The sequence below is a fragment of the Bos javanicus genome, chromosome 3 (assembly GCF_032452875.1).
Source record: "Bos javanicus breed banteng chromosome 3, ARS-OSU_banteng_1.0, whole genome shotgun sequence".
Taxonomy (NCBI): domain Eukaryota; kingdom Metazoa; phylum Chordata; class Mammalia; order Artiodactyla; family Bovidae; genus Bos; species Bos javanicus.
The window spans coordinates 102,836,085-102,852,221 of record NC_083870.1 but is presented as its reverse complement, the minus strand read 5'-3'; the positions used below and the strand labels follow the sequence as shown (position 1 = coordinate 102,852,221).

Below are 16,137 nucleotides of genomic sequence, written 5' to 3'. Positions count from 1 at the left end.
TCCAAACAGTAGTTTTTCGACAAAGCAGATGAGGAAGGATAGGAGTTCTTAAATAGCAAAAGCCAGATATTGATAAAGGTGAAAAATTTGGAATCACTGGTAAGATACTAAGAACATAGCTTAAAACAGAGAAGAGAGTGAATATAACTTGTCGGAGGTATTTCTCTCATTCATACATTCATTCAACAAATATTCCATCCCTTAGTGTCTTGGCACTGTGCTGGTTGCCAGAGAGACAGCAAAGAACAATACAATGTAGACAGCCCCGCCTCCCCGTGGTGTCTACACTTGTTGGGGAAATCAACATTTAAAAGTATTTTTTACAAATTTTTCAGTATTAACTCTGGTGGGTGCTATGAAGAAATCCAGGCCACTTTGCGAATGCCTAACAAGGTACCAAACAGTACAGGGAATCATGGAAAGAAAGGTTCGTTTATTAAGCCCAGAGTGGCCAAGATTTTAGTCCTAGAAGATGAAGTGACCAGGTGTCCCCAACTCTCCTTATGGTGCTGACACATAGACCTGTGCTCTCCCTCCTTTAACCCTGGCCCAGTATGGGCCACAAAACCCTTTCCTGGCTATTTCCTTGCACAGCTGAAACAAACTGGCATTTAAAAAAAAATATATCTTTACTCACCACCAAAGAAGAACAAAAGGAAAATAGCATGGAGACTAATGTTATGATGACCTCACCTTGAGAAGAGTTGTACTGCCTATGATTGGTTTTAAATGTTGCATTTGCTTTGCTTAGAACATAGAGTGAATTCACTTATTCAGCAAAATTGTATAGCGCATCCTATTGCCAGGCCGTGCACCAGACTCCGGGGATAGAGTGATAAACAGAAAGGGCTGCTGAACTGGGATATCCTTCTTATTCTGATAATTCTGAACCCAACCCAGCCTTTTTCAAGATAAGAACCGTGGCACAGTCAACATGTATACAAGAGAGGTCACTAAGGCCACACAGCCAATCCAGAGGGAGAGGTTGCCTAGTTTGTAAAAGTAACTCATTCTGAGACCAGGGATCAGAGAAAGAGGGCATGTAATTGCCGCTATTTCCTTTCAAGCCAATTAGACCCCGTTTGCCTTTTTAAGAGTTTGGCAATAAGAGCATTCGATTTGATGGGACCTTCTGAGGGGAATGATGGTTAGAAATGATAGGAAATAACTAGGAATAACTAGGAAATAACAAGGTAGCCAGGGCCTACCTCAGGCCCATGCAGGATAACAGTATAACAGTGGTATTTCCCAAAGTGTGATTTTAGATAGTATAGAGACAACACAGAGTAATACTGAATCGCATCACATTGATGTTTAAATTGTCTTTTTGAATTATGTCACAGCATCCTTTATAAACCTCCATCATGTTCCTTCTTGTAACCATTTTAAAACTTTTCTGCTCCTAAGCCCCAGTTTGATCCATATGTTAAGCTCAGTAGATGGGCTTTCAGCTCATCAGGCATGGGCTTGACTTCTGACCCTGTGCCTACAAATTCTAGACCACTAGACCATTCAGGTATGACCTAAATCAAATCACTTACAATTATACAGTGGAGGTGACAAATAGATTCAAGGGATTAGATCTGATAGAGTGCCTGAGGAACTATGGATGGAAATTCATGACATTGTACAGAAGGCAATGATCAAGACCATCCCCAAGGAAAAGAAATGCAAAAAGGCAAAATGGTTGTCTGAAGAGGCCTTACAAATAGCTGAGAAAAGAAGAGAAGCTAAAGGCAAAGAACAGGAAAGATATACCCAATACCCACCTGAATGCAGAGTTCCAAAGAATAGCAAGGAGAGATAAGAAAGCCTTGCTCAGTGATCAATGCAAAGAAGTAGGGGAAAACAATAGAATGGGAAAGACTAGAGATCTCTTCAAGAAAATTAGATACCAAGGGAACATTTCATGCAAAGGTGGGCACAGTAAAGGACAGAAATGGTGTGTACCTAACAGAAGCAGAAGATATTAAGAGAGGTGGCAAGAATACACAGAAGAACTGTACAAAAAAGATCTTCATGACCCAGATAATCACGATGGTGTGATCACTGACCTAGAGCCAGACATCCTGGAATGTGAAGTCAAGTGGGCCTTAGAAAGCATCACTATGAACAAAGCTAGTGGAGGTGATGGAATTCCAGCTGAGCTATTTCAAATCCTAGAAGATGATGCTGTGAAAGTGCTGCACTCAATATGCCAGCAAATTTGGAAAACTTAGCAACGGCCACAGGACTGGAAAAGATCGGTTTTCATTCCAATTCCAGAGAAAGGCAATGCCAAAGAATGTTCAAACTACTGCACAATTGCGCTCATCTCACATGCTAGCAAAGTAATGCTCAAAATTCTCCAAGCCAAGCTTCAATAGTATGTGAACCATGAACTTCCAGATGTTCAGGGTGGATTTAGGAAAGGCAGAGGAACCAGAGATCAAATTGCCAACATCCATTGGATCATTGAAAAAGCAAGAGAGTTGTAGAAAAACATCTGCTTTATTGACTATGCCAAAGCCTTTGACTGTGTGGATCACAACAAACTGTGGAAAATTCTGAAAGAGATGGGAATAGCAGACCACCTGACCTCCCTCCTGAGAAATCTGTATGCAGGTCAAGAAGCAACAGTTAGAACTGGGCATGGAACAGCAGACTGGTTTCAAATAGGGAAAGGAGTATGTCAAGGCTGTATGTTGTCACCCTGCTTATTTAACTTATATGCAGAGTACATAATGCAAAATGCTGGGCTGGGTAAAGCACAAGCTGGAATCAAGATTGCCAGGAGAAATGTCAATAACCTCAGATATGCAGATGACACCACCTTTATGGCAGAAAGCAAAGAAGATCTAAAGAGCCTCTTAATGAAAGTCAAAAAGCTAGCTTGAAGCTCAACATTCAAAAAACTAAGATCATGGCATCCGGTCCCATCACTTTATGGCAAATAGATGGGGAAACAATGGAAACAGTGAGAGACTACTTTTTTGGGGTTCCAAAATCACTGCAGATGGTGACCATAGCCATGAAATTAAAAGATGCTTGCTCCTTGGAAGAAAAGCTATGACCAACCTATACAGCATACTAAAAAGCAGAGACATTACTTTGCTGACAAAGGTCTGACAAAAGTCAAAGCTAGGGTTTTTCCAGTAGTCATATATGGATGTGAGAGTTGGACTATAAAGAAAGCTGAGCACCGAAGAATTGATGCTTTTGAACTGTGGTGCTGGAGAAGACTCTTGAAAGTCCCTTGGACTGCAAGGAGATCCAACCAGTCAACCCTAAAGAAAATTCTGAATATTCATTGGAAGGACTGATGCTGAAACTCCAATACTTTGGCCACCTGATGCGAAGAACTGACTCATTGGAAGAGACCCTGATGCTTGGAAAGATTGAAGGCAGGAGGAGAAGGGGACGACAGAGAATGAGATGGTTGGATGGCATCACTGACTTGATGGACGGGAGTTTGAGCAAGCTCCGGGAGTTGGTGATGGACAGGGAAGCCTGGCATGCTGCAGCCCATGGGGTCGCAAAGAGGTGGACACGACTGAACGACTGAACTGAACTACAAATTCTGCTAAGCCGCCTAACTTTTTTGGATCTCCACTTAACTTCTGTTAAATGTTTTGTCTGAAGACTGAACGTGGTTACGTAGGTAAAGGGCCTAGTGTTGAGCCTGGTCATAATCTGTAATAGTTAACTTCTATTGTGTTCTAACTAAGTGCCACGCACTCTGCTGACGACTTCATATACATGGTTTTCCTTCATCCGCAGAACAGCGCAATTCAATTGGTATTAGGATTGGTGCTGGTAAATCTAATACCAGTACTATCTTCATTTTATAGATGAGGACACTAAGACTTATATAGGTTAAGTACCTTTTCCACAATCTCACTGCTAATAGGAGGCTGAATTGGGATTCAAACCCAGGCTGTCCGAATCTGAAGTTCTTATACTTAACCTCTCCAGTGTTCTATTGAATGTATTTTAGGTACTCAAGAAATATGTGTTTCTTCCCTCTTCCTACTCCTACTCTCATCCCTGCCATTTTCCAGTGTCCCTTTTTGTATCTCTTTCCCCAAACTTTAAACTTTTTATTTTGTATTGGGATATAGCTGATTAAAAATGTTGTGGTAATTCCAGGTGAACAGTGAAAGCACTCAGCCATATACTTGTACGTCTATCCGTTGCTTCTGTATCTCTTTATGCTTGCCTTCTGTCTTGGAGAGAAAGGTCTTTCTTCATCATTAGTCGTTGCATCTCTGCTCTCCAAACTCTTCTCCAGCATCAGATATCCATCATTATTGCTTTTCCAGGACTTTTTCCATCTCTTCTCCATGGGTATTTCCCCATTATTGGAGAAAAAAAAATCTTCATTTCAACATCCCATTTCTCAACAGGATATCACTGACTTCTGCTCACTTCCTCGTAGCCTGGCATTTCCCCCCTCACTAGGAACATGGGAAGAGAAATTTGCAGTTTGTCTAAGTAGGAGAGGAGAGTAAGCTTTTCATCTGAGGCAAGAGTAAGGGAGTAAAGGATGTTACTGATAAGGGTTAATCTTGAGGAAACATTGAAGAGTTCAGGCCAGCTGACCCTTATTTCTCTGCAAAACTGTAGGCAGGTTCATCTGCTGGGACCACGGGAGTAGGCAGATTGTAAAACCTGAGGGGACTAAGGAAGGGTTGCTGAGCAGGAAAAGGTGAGATGATTGGTGACGTTCTCTAGAAGTGGCACCACTGGCAAGGTGGGAAGCTTCTTTCCATCAGAGTGTACAGCCGGTGCAATGTATGTGTGGATAAGGAAGAAAGTTAAATTCATCCTAAGTCAAGAGTTGGCTGGGCTTTTGTCGCGACAGGTGAGGACACAGGCAACGGAACAGATGGTCGTTAGGACACAGTTGAACTGACTGCCTGTGAGGCAACGGAAGGAAGGAACTGGAGCGTTGACAGCTGAGAAGGATGGGGAGGTAGACTGTGACCCACAGAAGTTGGGCTTTGAGGTCTTCAGTAGGCTTGCCATTCACCCAGTGAAGAGCTCTCACTCCCTGCTGTTGTCAAGACTTAGTAGGAGGAACTGCCGGGCATTATTGAGTGTCTGTTCTGTTTTAAGCGATTTGCTAAGCACAGGGACACAAAAATAGAGCAAGATGCAATCCCTGCCCTCAAAGAACTTAGAGTTTATAGGAGAAACTCACATATCCATTGAAGTGTACAAAGGTCACTTGATCTGCATAGATGTCTTTAGAGGAGAAATGGGAACCAAGAGATGAGAATTGAATCCTTGGGAAGCCCATTGCACTGAAGTGGGGGTAACCATTTCACCTCTGCTGCCTCGCCTCTCGGTAATGGATTCCGAGCTTTTTGGACAAGTTACTTGCACTGTGATCTATATGTACTGGCAACTAGTGGATTTTAAAAAAATACTTATTTGGCTGTGCCAGGTCTCAGTTGTGGCCACACGAATCTTTAGTTGCAGCATGTGAACCCTTAGTTGAGACACATGGGATCCAGTTCCCTGTGTGCATGCTGAGTCACTTCAGTCATGCCCAATTCTTTGTGACCCCATGAACCGTAGCCCACCAGGTTCCTCTGTCCATGGGATTCTCCCAGCAAGGATACTGGAGAGGGTTGCAATGTCCTCCTCCAGGGGATCTTCCTGACCCAGGGATCAAACCTGTGTCTCCTGCATTGCAGGCAGATTCTTTACCCATGGAGCCACCTGGCAAGCCCCTAGTTCCCTGACCAGGGATCAGACCCAGGCCGCCTGCTTGGGGAGCATGGAGTCTTAGCTGCTGTACCACCAGGGAAGTCCCTGGGACTAGTGAGTTTTTATAGATTTTTAAAATATCTCTTTATCTCTAGGTGGAAGAAGCTGGGCAGGTGTTCCTGTTGATGAAAAAGGATTATCGAATCTCCCGAAATGTTCGCCTGGCTTGGTTCCTCAATCACCTGCACCAGACTGTGCAGGCCACACCCCAAGAGACGCTGGTGAGGCCCAGAAGCATGCGCAACGTGAGGGCTGACCCCGAGGATCTGGTTTTTTTTTAGGAGACTGCTGGAAACAGGAGGGGAGACTAACTCTTGAGGGGTCCAATTCGAGGAGGGGCAAGTGACCTTGCCCACAAAATTTCACAGGGGAAATTTTGTCTAGTCATTTTTCCAGCTTGGAGAAGTACTTGGTTGGGTTGCGGGAGGTAGAGCCAGTGGTGTGTCATTTTGGGTCTGGAAGTCAGGTCCTGGAGAGAAAGGGGCGACTTCCCTGACTCTTCCCTCTTCTCTCCATCATCAGCTTCAGTCTGAGCAGGAGCTGGAAGTCCTCAGTGTCCTGCCTCCTGGGTGGCAGCCAGATGAGCCGGTGGTGCCCAGGCCCTTCCTCCTTGTACCATCCACCCGGGTCACCTTCCTGGCCTGGCAGTATCGGTTTGTCATTGAGCTGGACCTCAGCCCATCTACCGGCATTGTGGTAAGGGGTTGGTTGAGGGGAGGCAGTGGGAAGAAAGGATTGGGTAGGAAGTGAGAAGTAAGAAGAGGTAGCCTGAGATAAGTGAAGAATGATCCCACAGTGGTACCATGGTGAAAAGGAGACAGGTGTGTGAAGGAATGGTGGGTGTTTGAAGACAGAGCCCGTCCCATCTGTGCACTGTGTTGGGGGGTATGATCAACCTGAAGAATCTCAACCCCAGAAGCTGCTTATATCTGCCTTCTGCTCGGGGCTGTGTTTGGTTACCCTTGAGAGACCTTTCTTTGCATTGCCCTCAGGATGATTCCACAGGGGAGATCTTGTTTGATGAAGTTTTCCATGCCCTCTCCCGCTGCCTAGGCGGGCTGCTCCGGCCCTTCCGAGTGCCTGGATCTTGTATCGACTTCCAGCCTGAGATCTACGTCACTATCCAGGCCTACTCCTCCATCATTGGCCTGCAGTCCCATCAGGTATTGCATCCTCTCTCCATGTCTGTATCCTCAGACCTCATTTTGGGTAGTCCACTGACCAAGTCCTTATCCTGTCTCTACTCTCCATGCCCAAAGTCCCCAGCCCTCCTCAAACCTATTCCTAGTCATCTCTGCAAGTCTCTCTCCTCTTTAAAAGTGTCTGTTGCTCTGGCCTTAAAGGGCCTTCCCATAAGCATCAGGTGCGTTGGCACTGACTGGACAAATGCCTCTCTCATGGCTCCTGTCAGTCTCTGGTTCTGCTCCTGGACATCTCTTCTCTCCCCTGCCCCTTTTAGTTCCATCGGAAGACTTGATACTGTCCTAACTCCTTGCACTGCCTCTAGGAGATGGTCTTTTGGCACAGTTTTGTGGTTTTGAAATATAACAAAGACCCAGAAACATAATTTCTTCCAAGGAGAGAGGAGGGTCATTTTTCTTCTGAGCCCTGCGAGCTGTCGGGTGTTAATGCTGACCATACAGATAATTACAGGCTTATCCGACACCCAGACAGGCTATCAGAAGGCACTCCTTTTGGAGAATGGCCAAGTCTGTTACTGGAATATCTGTTTTGGGCTTAGATAAGTATTGGCCTAGTTTCCTCTCATCTGCTTGTAACCACCCTTAACTCATTGGTAGGGGCTTACCCTGAAACTGTTCCTGATGGCTGCATTGTCAGCTTAGCTATCAAACTGGCTTTGAGAGAGGAGGATGCAAGAAACAGCATCTGAGGAGCTGAAATATGCATATGGCATTGGGTACATGCCTGGGTCCCAGCCCTCTACCCAGGATTAAAGTATTCTCCTAGTGCTGGTGTTAGGACTGTTGGTGGTGGACTACATCCCCAGGCAGAGATCAGGCTTTGCAGGTACTCATGGTCAAGGTGAGAAAAGTTTAGATGTTAGGTAATCACTCAACACTTGGTTCACTTTGATAAACACTTAGTGAAGCCCAATCGATGCCAGGCCTGGGCTAGGTCCTTGATGAATCAGACCCTGTTCGTCCTACTGGGAGGGGTTGAGAGCTTAGTGGGGTAGACAGATATTGAAAGAGATCATTTCAGTTGAAAGTGATAAGGGCACTGATAAGTTATGACTCAGGTGCTGTGGGAGCACCCAGCCAGCCTGGAGTAGCAGCAGGAGAGACTTTTGGACCAAGACATTTGAACTGAGTCTTGAAGGATGAATTGATGTTAATTATTGAAAACAGAGGAAATGGGCTTTCCAGGCAGAGGGGCCAGCAGAAGCAAAGACATAGAGCTGTGAAACTGTGCTGTCAGTCACTGGGGTTCTAGGGAGCCACATGTTACTCAGCTGGCCACAATGAAGATTGAGTGATGGGAGGGTTAGGAGGGTGGTAAAGGGGAGACTAGAGAGAGAAGCGGGGACAGAATTAGGAAACGCCTTGGATGTCATGGCTAAGAACTTGCACTTTATTCTACAGGGGAGTTTGGTGGTAAAGAGCATCTGTATCTGCAGATGCCTCATGTGCTTCCTGGCTGTACCCCTTCCCAGCTATGTGTTCTTATGCAAGTTACTTAACCTCTGTGTGCATCTGGGTCTTTTCTCCAAAATGGGGATGTCACCAATATTGCATGGTTACTGAATTAATACATATCAAGCATTTGTTAATAAAACAATGCCTGTCACACAGAAAACGTGCAAATGTTAGCTACTGAAATTATTAGTCACAGGTAGTAGAGAACTCTTGGAGGTTTGGAATGTCAGTGACAGAATCAGATGTGTACATTAGGAAGATGACACTTGTTTGTGGCCAATGAGAAGAATTGCGGGCAAATTCTGGACTAGGGAGAACAGGCGGAAGATTATTGCAGCATGGCAGAGGAGGTGAGTTCTGAACAAGGACAACCACTGTGGAGAAGATGAGGACTGAGAGCTTAGGTAAGCCTCCAGGGCCACTTGTTACTAAGTCAGCTAAGAAGTGAGGCAACTTCCTCAAGAGGCATCCTGCTGTTTTTCAAAACAAAAAGTTGTCACGTTTATACTATATGCCCTTTGAAGGAGATTTGGAAAATATATAAAATATTTTTTTTAAAAACCTACAGAACTTGCTCGTAATAAACCTCTCAGAAATAGCTATTTTTGACATGTTATGGAATGTCTTTCTTCTCTTTGAGTATGCGTTTATTTCCCTCATCACCTCTACTCAGTCCAGAGACAGAAGAAATATCAGGCTTATTCCAAACACCCAGTGGTACCCCTGCTTTTTTAACATATGATATGGGCATTTTTTCCACATCACTAAATATTTTTTGAAAGCGCAGTTTTAAATGACTGCCTCTCTTAATATTTTATCGTGTTTTTGTCATTATATATTTAGCCAGACTTTTGTTGTTGGATCCTTAGGTTGACTCAGTTTTCACTCTTCTGAACAATACAGCTCTGAACATTTTGCTCATCTTTTCACAGCCCCAGTTCCCAGTCTTCCTCTCCTCAGTCAGGCCTTTAGTCGTCCTAAGTCCCGCTCTGCCCTCTTCTGGCTGTCCCCACGCACTGGCCCAGTTCTGAATGGAGAGTGAAGCAGTAGCTGTTGGGTGGGAGGGCAGGGGTTGGGGAGAAGTGGGCAGATTGTAGGAGTCTGATGAGAACAGGGAGAGAGGAGAGACCCCAAGGCCAGCACAGGGGCTGCCAGGTCTGTATCAAATTTTTAGGATGGGAGAACGTACTCACGTTGAAAGTAGAAGGAAGGAAACCCCATGGAGAGAGAACCAAGATGTTAGACAAAAGATCCAAGATTAGATGGAGGTATTAGCTTTGGGGAGAAAAAAGAGGAAGAGGAATCTTCTTCGGAGCCTGAAAGGAAGAACAAGAACACAGGTAGATCCAAATGCCTGGCAAATGCTGAGGGCGTTTTCGGTGGGTCAGAGAGTAGTCACCCTGAAGGTTAGGGTGAGTGGGGAGTTCCTGTTGACTGGTGTCCTTTCTCTGTGAAAATGGTGGGTGGGAGTTATCTGCTAAGGGTAAAGAGAAGGAAGGAACACTCATTGGGGGAATAAGATTCTAAGCTTAAGAAATAGAAAAGATCCAGAGCAGCTTGGTGTGCAATGCTTGGAAATCAACAAGAATAAGAAAGTATGAGTCAAATTCCTGGCCAGATAGGGCAGCTTGTAGACGATGTCCTGGAGGCCAAGATGGAGGAAACTGGAAGACGTTAGTGGCGCCCACATGCGCGAGCTTGGGGCAGCCCAGTATGGCAAATAAATAGGGAGGCCAGAGGGGTACTGCCCGGCGTCCCCCTGCCCTTCATGTCTCGCTCTTGCCCTTGTGCTTCTCAGGTGCTGGTCCAGGGCTGCCTTTTGGACCCTTCCCAGCAGGAGGTGTTCTTGCAGCAGGTGTATGCGCAGCTCTGTCTCTTTGAGGATAAGGTGGCCACCATGCTACAGCAGCAGTATGACCCCCAGAACCAGGTATGTGGGAGAGAAAGCAGGTAGAGGCCACTTAGAAGGAAGAGCTGTTAAGGGACAGAGGAAGGACAAGCCAAATGTCATAGAGGGAAGAGACAGCAGGAAAAAAGGGCTAAAAGCCAGGGGCAGAGGGCGCCAAGGAAAGAAGTGCCAGTGAGTGCACACAGCAGGTCCCTGTTGGAAGAGGGCTTACTAGACTCCCCAAGATACACACTGCTGCTGGGAGAAAATGTGGAGGCTGCTTGTGTTATTTCAGTCCTGAATCTTCTCCCCCAGTGGATCTGAGAAGGTGATCATGGGTGACTTTGATTTCCACTATTTTGTATAATCTGGAATAAAGCTGCTTGGGTTCACCACAGTGCACTCTCTTGTTCTTTTAGATATCTGAGAAGTAGCCAGGCAGATGGCAGGTCTGTGTGTCTGAAGACTTAATCTGATTGATGTATTAATATATATCGTAATGGCAATGGAAGAATACGTAAAGGGGGCCTTACTGGCAAAAGGTGGGGAAGGCCTGCTCCAGGCCAGTGAGGTGCTTCACCTGGTGCTGGACGCCCTGCTCATCTGAGGATCAGCCTCCAAGCACACAGCCGGGGAAGGAGCACAGTCAGGACTTGGCCACACAGTGGGGGAACTGGAGGGCTCATGGGATTAGGCCTGTCTGGCCTGGGCAATGCTAGACTATCAATTCTGGCTTTGCTGTGGATGGGGTGGCAGCGCCATCTGTCCCATTCAGTCTTTTCTGTAACTTGGGCCAGACCGAGGACCAGTCCCCAGACTCAGGGGAGCCCTCAGGCCGGAAAGTGGGCGTTTCCATGGTGACAGCTGATCTTGGACTGGTCAGTATGATTCGTCAGGGCATCCTGGCACTGCAGCTGCTGCCCTCCAACTCCAGTGCAGGTCAGTAGGAGGAATGTTGGTGAGATTGGGGAAAGGGGGATACCAGAAGGGTGGGTGGTATTATCAGCAAAGACAGAAGTTCCAAAGGATTGGTGGGCCGCAGGGAAGTGCGTCTGTTTCCTTGTTTGTGAAAGGTAAGTGTTCAGTAGTGTGTATCTCGAGTACCCCCAGCTCTGACAACCAGCAGGGACCCTGGTGGGAAGGAACAGAGCTCCAAGATCACCTCTTGGGAGGAGTTTGGGACCCAGCCCTCAAGAGGTTGGAGCAGGAGGGAAGGGGAGAAGGAAAGGTATTGGAGGATTATAAAACACAGTGGTTGGTGGACACTGAGGTCCTGTCCCTTCGGCACCTCCCTGTGACTCTGATCTGGAGGGACCCCAGGTCTGAGTCTGATGCTTCCTGCTCCAGGTATCATTGTGATCACGGATGGAGTGACCAGCGTCCCCGATGTTGCTGTCTGTGAGACGCTGCTGAACCAGCTTCGCAGTGGCACTGTGGCCTGTTCTTTTGTGCAGGTAAGGACTTTCTGGGAAGGAGGAGAGGAAAGTATCACACCTTACCAGGTGGAATGTGGCTGGTTACTTTCTTGTAGGCAGTGGTTTCCCAGGTAAAGCCCATAGCATAGTTCTGGAGGGATGGTGGGGATGGGGAGGGAGCATCATGTCTAGAACAGGATAGTAAATTGGTGGGAGAGGATTCTCATCTTTGTTCTTTCCTTAGGATGTGACAGACAGCATGTTATAGTAAGAAGAATCCAGAATTTGCTGTCTGGCAGTCAGTTCCAGTCCCACCTCCCTCATTAGATTAGTTATTCCTGTTGCAGTTGCAAGGGTCAGAAAACCCAGCTCAAACTAGCTTAAGCAGAGGAGGGAGTGCATATATTCAGGGACCTGCAGCCAGTTTGGATTGACAGGCTATAGGATAGAAGGCAGAGAGCTGTGGAAAGTGAGGCTAGAGGGTAGGCATAGGCCAGAGCATGGAAAGGCGCTTCTGCTGTGTTAGAGGAGTTCCAGCATAATTGTGTGGGTGATGCTGATAGAGGGAACGAAAGTCACTTACTGGGTTTATGTTTTATAAATGTCACTCATTGCTGGGGGAGGGACAAGAGTGGAGGCGAGGAGGCTGTTAATTGCAGTGGTCAGGTGAGAGGATCAGGACTTAAACTAGGGGAATTCAGGGTAAGAGAGAATGGGGGTTAGCATTAAGGAAATGAAGGGGCGGCATCAACATGACTTATGATTAGCGAGGTGGGAGGGGTGAACAAGAAAGAGGGGCTAAGGGTGTCTCCAGGTTTCTGACTTCACTGATGACTGGGAGCCAGCAGAGTCAACAGAGCAGCAGCTGGGGTAGAGTGCGGACAGTACGATGAGGCCAGGCGTGTGCACATTGTTCCAGGGGGCTCTGTGTCACCTTTGGAGTCAGGCATGCCTGGCCGGAATCCTGGCTCCACTTACTGGCTGTGTGATGTGGACACATCATTTCACTTCTTGGGTGGATTCATTTGTAAACGGAGATTGTAACAGTACCTTCCTCAGTGGGTGAGGTGATGCATTTGAAGGGTTTAGCATAGTGCAGAATTGCATAGTGAATGACTGCTATTCGTAGCCGTTAGCAGTCGGACATGTAGCTCAGACACTCAGGAGTCCACACTAACTGAGAGGGAGTTAGGATTTGGGCAGCCTACACAGGGCATTTGAGAATAGATAAGCGTCCCCAAAGAACCTGGGGGCTACTGGGGTTTAAAGACCGTTCATAGAGAGGGGGCCCAGCAAAGAATGAAGAGGAAATAATCAGACAAAAACCAGAAGGCTCTGGTGTCAAGAATTTCAGGGTTTGGGGGGAAAAAGGAGTACTTCACAGCATGAGAGGCAATAGAGAGATCTTGTACAATGAGGAATGAAAAGTGCCCTTTGGGTTTGGCAATTAGGAGGTTATGGAAATTTTTTTCGAGGCTACTACAGTCAAGAGGCGGTGAGAGAAATGATTGCAGTGTGTGGAAGAGTGGATAGAAGGGAAGGATGTAGAGACAAGTGACATGTGGAATCTGGTTGTTCAGAACAAGGGAGGAGCAAGCGTGCTCGAGAGAGAGAACGGCAGCCTGAGGGGAGGATAGTGTGGAAAGAGAGGGCTGTTCTGATTTGTGTTTTAAGCTAGAGACTTCATGTTTCCAAAGGGTCATGGTGGAGCAGAGTTTGAAAATAAAGGAAAGGAAGCTGAAGTTCCTAAATTAACAGGAGGGCGGTGGCTCAAAAAATAAATTGAGGGATTCTTGGAGCAGAAGGGTGTCCTTGCTTCTCTGAGACTAGGATAGAAGCGAAGACATGTGCTGTGAGAGAGGGAGGCAGAGCTGAGGAGGAGGAATGACGCTGAAGACCAGCCTGAAGGACCAGCTGCATTGGGTGTCATACGTTTTGGTGTGGCGCCACCCTACACAACTGTGCAGTTTTTCTTCCATTTGGGATCCAACCAGTCCATCCTAAAGGAGACCATCCCGGGTGTTCATTGGAAGGACTGATGCCGAGGCTGAAACTCCAATACTTTGGCCACCTCATGCGAAGAGTTGACTCATTGGAAAAGACCCTGATGCTGGGAGGGATTGGGGGCAGGAGGAGAAGGGGACGACAGAGGATGAGATGGCTGGATGGCATCACCAACTCGATGAACATGAGTTTGGGTGAACTCTGGGAGTTGGTGATGGACAGGGAGGCCTGGCGTGCTGCGATTCATGGTGTTGCAAAGAGTCGGACACGACTGAGAGACTGAACTGAACTGAAGATCTCATTTGGGATCTGGGTATAGAGCTTGTGATCTTAGTTGGGGTTTCCAGGTGGAAGCAGAAAAATGGTGAGGAGGGCCTGGGAGTTGGGAATGTTGCATAAGAAGTTGTTTGAACATGTGGTCCAGGCTAGGTTGTAAAAAGAGGCCCAGGAGGACGTGGATAGATTTGAAAAGAGCAAAGGTTCAAGGCCTGGGAGTCTTAATGGGATCAGAGAGCAGCAGGAGGAGGAGGACGAAAGGAACTTAAAAATGGGACAGAGTTATGTGTAATCAGGGATGTGGCAATTGAGTTCACAAAGAGGAAGTAGTTCCAGGTGAAGCCAGGGGCCAGTGTGTAGCTAGGGGGCAGGTGAGTGGAATAAAGTTCCTGGAGATGAGGGTTAAGGAGCTGAGTGGCCAGGAAATTGAATGAACCATCTGTAGGTGTCCCCATCTCTGATCCCTAAAGCCTGATGATCTGAGGTAAAGCTGATGGAATAATAATAATAATAGAAATAACTTGCACAGTAAATGTAATACAGTTGAATCATCCTGAAACCATCCCCCTCAACCCTGGTTCATGGGATAATCATCTTCCATGAAATTGGTCGCTGGTGCCAAAAAGGTTGGGGACTACTAAATTCTAGAGTATACCTCCAAAGGACCAAGTAGTAAACATTTTCAGCTTTGTGGGCCGTATGGTTGTCCCAGCTACTCAGCTGTGCTCTTGTAGCCTGAAAGCAGGCATGGACAGTAGGAAGATGAATGGGCGTGCTGTGTTCCAATAAAAGTTTATTTACAAAAATAGATGCTAGACTAGAGTTGACCGCAGGTTGTATGTGGTTTGCTAGTCTCTGATCTATAGGTTTAGTGCTCAAACTACGGTCCACAGACCAGCAGCCTTGGCATTGCCAGGGAGCTTGTTAGAAATGCAAAATCTCAGGCTCCCACCCCAGACCTCAGGTGCTTTGTGTGCACCCTGAAGTTTGAGAAGCACCCTGTCAGACACTGCAGTCTTAACATGATGGTAGGAATTTGGTGAGCCATTGGCCAAAATCTTAGTGAATGAGGTCAGGCTGGTATTTGATGTGGGGTGAGAGGGGTGTGGCCAGCTGGCGTTGGCTTCAGACAGAAGGGCTCAGGGAAGGAAAGCTGCCGCTGTGCGGGCCAGGGATGGGAGCTGCCACCCAGCCCAGTCTCTTCTTGCACCACCTTCTCCGTTGCCTCTCCTGGAGCTAGGTCTCTACTTGCTCACTTTCTTCAGGTGGGAGGAGTTTACTCTTATGACTGCAGTTTTGGCCATGTACCCAACGTGGAATTGATGAAGTTTATCGCCATGGCAACATTCGGCTCCTACCTGTCCACTTGTCCTGAGCCCGAACCAGGCAACCTGGGTCTGACTGTCTACCACCGGGCATTTCTCCTCTACTCCTTCCTGCGCAGCGGGGAAGCCCTGAACCCTGAATATTACTGCGGTGAGGGGCAGACTGGGGCAGGTGTGGGAACTGGGGGATCCTAGTGTGGACCCAGAGATGATACAGGTATCTGTCTAGGGCTCGAGTCCCCGGGCAGTGTAACTGGGCTGATGACTTCACCCTGTTCTCCTCCATCAGCTGACAGGTAACACTGTCCCCTGCCCCTCCCCTCGGCCCCTAGGCTCTCAGCACCGCCTGTTTAATGAGCACCTGGTCTCCGCAAGCAGCAACCCTGCCTTGGCCCTGCGCCGGAAAAAGCACACTGAGAAGGAGGTTCCCGCTGACTTGGTCAGCACCGTGTCTGTGCGGCTTCGAGAGGGCTACAGCGTCCGAGAGGTCACACTGGCCAAAGGTAAGGTCTAGGCCCTGCTGTATCCCACACATCTAAACAGAGCAGGAGACCCCCGTGTACCATGCATGGCAGACTCTGCCTGTCAGTTGAGCTGGGCTTCTCTTCGCATTTAGCTTCCCAATTTCATCTCCTTCTGTTCCAGGTGAGTCAGCTGAGAGTGGTGTAGTGTCCTGGACTTAGCTTGTTTTCAGATTTTGCCTGCGAACTTCAGTTTGTGTCTGTTGGCGGGCTCTTGGCCTGCACTCTGTGGAACCAGGCTTGGAACCTTTGGCCAGGCTAGAGTTGCATGCTGTAGGTGGAGGTTGCGGACAGGAC

The 16,137-nt window shown here is 47.3% G+C and overlaps 1 protein-coding gene across 2 annotated transcripts in view; it reads left to right on the top strand.

Moving 5' to 3' along the window:
- Positions 1–16,137, top strand: part of SZT2 (SZT2 subunit of KICSTOR complex) — a 51,914-nt gene that overhangs the window by 5,737 nt on the left and 30,040 nt on the right. The window contains exons 2-9 of one of the 2 annotated variants that reach the window (XM_061412232.1): positions 5,850–5,975; positions 6,277–6,450; positions 6,747–6,917; positions 10,210–10,341; positions 11,097–11,238; positions 11,647–11,753; positions 15,260–15,470; positions 15,652–15,822. In XM_061412232.1, the coding sequence (XP_061268216.1) occupies positions 5,850–5,975; positions 6,277–6,450; positions 6,747–6,917; positions 10,210–10,341; positions 11,097–11,238; positions 11,647–11,753; positions 15,260–15,470; positions 15,652–15,822 (1,234 nt within the window). Of the gene's footprint in view, positions 1–5,849; positions 5,976–6,276; positions 6,451–6,746; positions 6,918–7,304; positions 9,752–10,209; positions 10,342–11,096; positions 11,239–11,646; positions 11,754–15,259; positions 15,471–15,651; positions 15,823–16,137 lie in introns of those variants that run through there. The other variant, XM_061412233.1, reaches the window with a different exon arrangement.